General features: G+C 30.6%; 1 protein-coding gene across 1 annotated transcript; it reads left to right on the top strand.

Moving 5' to 3' along the window:
• Window positions 1-1,025: 1,025 nt before the first annotated feature.
• Window positions 1,026-2,457, top strand: LOC127716421 (uncharacterized). Its single transcript, XM_052222615.1, has one exon. It carries the CDS (start codon window positions 1,196-1,198, stop codon window positions 2,342-2,344), a length of 1,149 nt encoding a protein of 382 aa, XP_052078575.1. The 5' UTR covers window positions 1,026-1,195; the 3' UTR covers window positions 2,345-2,457.
• The last annotated feature ends 1,092 nt before the right edge of the window (window positions 2,458-3,549 follow it).

Genomic DNA, 3,549 nt, shown 5'->3' with positions numbered 1-3,549 from the left:
TGGATATGTAAACTTGTTTCACCTGTTCAAAAAAAAAAGGTAAAAGTCAAAATACAGCCAACTTAAAATATATGCACAAAATACCTGTATATCGATATCAGTAACAGCTGTTTTAAGATTGAATTACATACAGTACATTAATCCAATCAATACAATGGACATCTCCCAATTGATATTAGAATATATTTGATACATTTATGTGTGAATTATTTTATAATTACAGTCGTTATGGAATAATTGTATGTGGACATTTCCAGTTCAAAATTAAGTTGAGATATATGTAAATAATACGGTAGATGATATATTTAGGAAACGTCAACGTAAGATGATTCATTTCCTGAGAAAGGCAATTATGTGTCCAGTGAAATATTCAACAATAGTGTCTTCAGTGTTACGTAGAGAAATTGTCAATATGTATGTACATATGTGGAATACAAGAGGAATAAAAACAACGTTGTTTATTTTTTTCATTGTGATTTTATTGATATTTATGAATTCATATATCAAACCTGTTCGATTCATATTTGTTCATCAAAGTGTAAACAGTACGTGCCTTTTATCAGACATTGATCCTTTTGACAAATCAGTCATGAAGTATATATGGCATCCAAAGCCAATTGTTTGCGAACCATCTCCGTCCATTGTTTATATTGACAAGATGGGAAAACTACAACTGAACAGAAGTGAAGTTTCAAAGAATAACAACCCTTTCGATTGTTTTTATCGTTTGATTGAACGTTCCGGTGACAATGATGTAACACTATCACAGGAAGTCAAGTTTTTACGTCCAGTGTATATTCCTTCAGATTATGTAAATGTTAAATGTTTCGATGATCACAGACTTCTGTATGATACTGTTCTGCATAATGTTGACTATAAAACAGTTCGGAAGAGTAAAGAAATATTAAAAGAAAATGAACAATGCTTTAGTGTATTGATATTTGGACTTGATTCAGTGTCGCGATTGGCTGCACAGCGGAAACTACCTAAAACTATGAACTTAATCAGAAAGCTTAATGGATACACTTTCAAAGGCTACACAAGTATTGCAGCAATCACATATCCAAACCTGATTGCATCATTGACCGGAAAAACTGCGTACAGCAATGAACTACCGAAGTTAGACCCTAGGAAAGAATTCACCGATAATTACCCTTTTATATGGAAAAACTTTTCCCAAAAAGGATATGTTACAATGTTCAGTGAAGATTTCCCAGAAATAAGCATGTTTAATTATATGCAAAAGGGTTTTAAAGATTCTCCGGTAGATCATTACCTTAGACCGTACTACGTAGCAAGGAAAAAATTGCACCCAGTGCAATCGAATTTGGACCAAGTGTTTATGTTCCTGGAAGATAAAGATATTAAAATGAGAAAATATTCATCTCTTTGTTATAAAAGTCGTCCAAAACATGCAATACATATAGATCACTATAAAAACTTTGTATCAACTTATAAAGGATATCGGAAATTTGGATTGTCATGGTTAACAGAGATAGGGCATGATTATATGAATTTCTTAGAACTTGCCGATGATGATATAGAACAAATGATTCAATATTTTTATAAAGAAGGACTTTTCAAGAATACAATTTTTATTTTGTTTGGAGATCATGGTCCTAGGACGGATGAAATTCGAAATACAGCCATTGGAAGAATAGAAGAGCGTATGCCATGGTTAAGCATTGTTATTCCTAAACAAATTAAGAAGAAATACCCTCATATACATACAAATTTAAAAGACAACGAAAATAAGTTAACGTCACCATTTGATTTGCATGAAACTTTCGTGGACATACTTAATGAAAATTTTACGTTTTCTGAGGAATTTATGAAAAGACCGTATCCGAGAGGGATAAGTCTTTTAAGGGAGATACCAAAAGATAGGTCATGTTCTGACGCTGCTATAGCAGAACATTTTTGTGCATGTTATACATCACACAACGTGTCAGTAAATACTCGTATGATAAATATAGGAAAGTTTATTGTGAATTCAATTAACATTAAACTTGCACAATTTAAAGACAAATGCTCAAATTTATCTTTGTATCAAGTTAAAGAAGCCCAGGAAATCAAAACGGGTTTAGAACACAGAGAAGACTTTAGTAGAAAGACTTTGTTGAATCTGTTTTATCAACCAGAGGTTGAATCCGAACAACGTTACGTTGTTTTAATCGAAACTATCCCTGGTCATTCCTTATTTGAAGGTACAGTTAGTAGCAAAAACAATGAACTGACGCTTCTAGGTGACGTTAGTCGAACCAATAGATATAATAACCAATCACATTGTATATCCTTTAAAACTATGAAACATTTGTGTTACTGTGAAGATTTAACATTGTGAAATCAATGAACTATAAGTAATATGGGATCAATAACCGTTTGGTTATCATTTATAATGTAGAGGTTTTATATTTTTCAGACAATCATAAAACAGAATAAAACTGTGTAGAAATACTTTTGTTGAAGTAGCATTTTTATAGGAAACGATTAAACATTGTTTTATTGTTATTACACATCGTCTAGGTATAAGTGTAGATACATATGACGTGAACAAATAAGTCAATTATTAATTCTCTTGACAACTGAATTTTAGTTCAACTCATCAGAGGTGCATTCAGGTGTATTATACATAACGTATGGGTTTAATGGGTAGTAATCACAAGAGTAAAGTGCCAAGCATTTCGTGAAATTGTTTTGGTTTGGTTTAATTTGTTTTTTAGCAGCCAACTTTTCTTTTTTATTTTAATCGATGTCTGAAACAGAATAGTATACTGATATGATAAATAGATAAATAAAAGAAAAGGATAAAACTTTAGGTAAGCGGGTTTTTTGTCATTTGAAGCAATGACAAATATATCGTCTTATTGTTTGCTTTCAGATTGTTTTCAATTCTCGTAACACTCATCTTATTGGTTGATATAAATTCAACATTTGGTTGCGATATTGTTCATATTCACTGGTAAAAATTATATATGTGTGTTTTATGCATTTATTTATTAGTTTTATGATTCTTGAATTATATTTCATATCTACTAGCACTTTAAATTTATATTCTTAATTTTAACATAAACAGTCTGAGAAAAGAATGATGTTGTGCAATTCTGTCATTTTATTTTTGCAATTTTGTCGTCCCAACATAATACTGACAGGATGTAGAAACGTAATTTATAGCAATACGTATTTAGTTATGTTTTAATTTATCAAAAACAAAATAAATATAAGTACTGATTAAAACAATATTCATAGATATGAATACGGTGTCTGAAATTTTAAGAATAAGTTTATTCACAGGATCTACTTTTTGTCTCTTTGGTTTTATCACCTCTTCAATTTTTAAATAAGGCTTAGATTTACAAATATTTTGGCCTCAAGAATCACTGACGAGATATTTATTGTCAACATGCTCATCTGGAGCAGTAAAATTGGCACCTTTAACGTTAAAAATAGGATGTAATACACCGTTTTAATAAGATTTCTACAGCTATAGTAAAACTTTAAATTAAAATATTTGTATTTGTGAAACAAACATCACCGCCCAAAACAGGA

The sequence above is a fragment of the Mytilus californianus genome, unplaced genomic scaffold, assembly GCF_021869535.1.
Source record: "Mytilus californianus isolate M0D057914Y unplaced genomic scaffold, xbMytCali1.0.p SCAF_9, whole genome shotgun sequence".
NCBI lineage: Eukaryota > Metazoa > Mollusca > Bivalvia > Mytilida > Mytilidae > Mytilus > Mytilus californianus.
The sequence above is the reverse complement of the archived record's forward strand: the minus strand, read 5'-3'. Positions and strand labels throughout refer to the sequence as shown.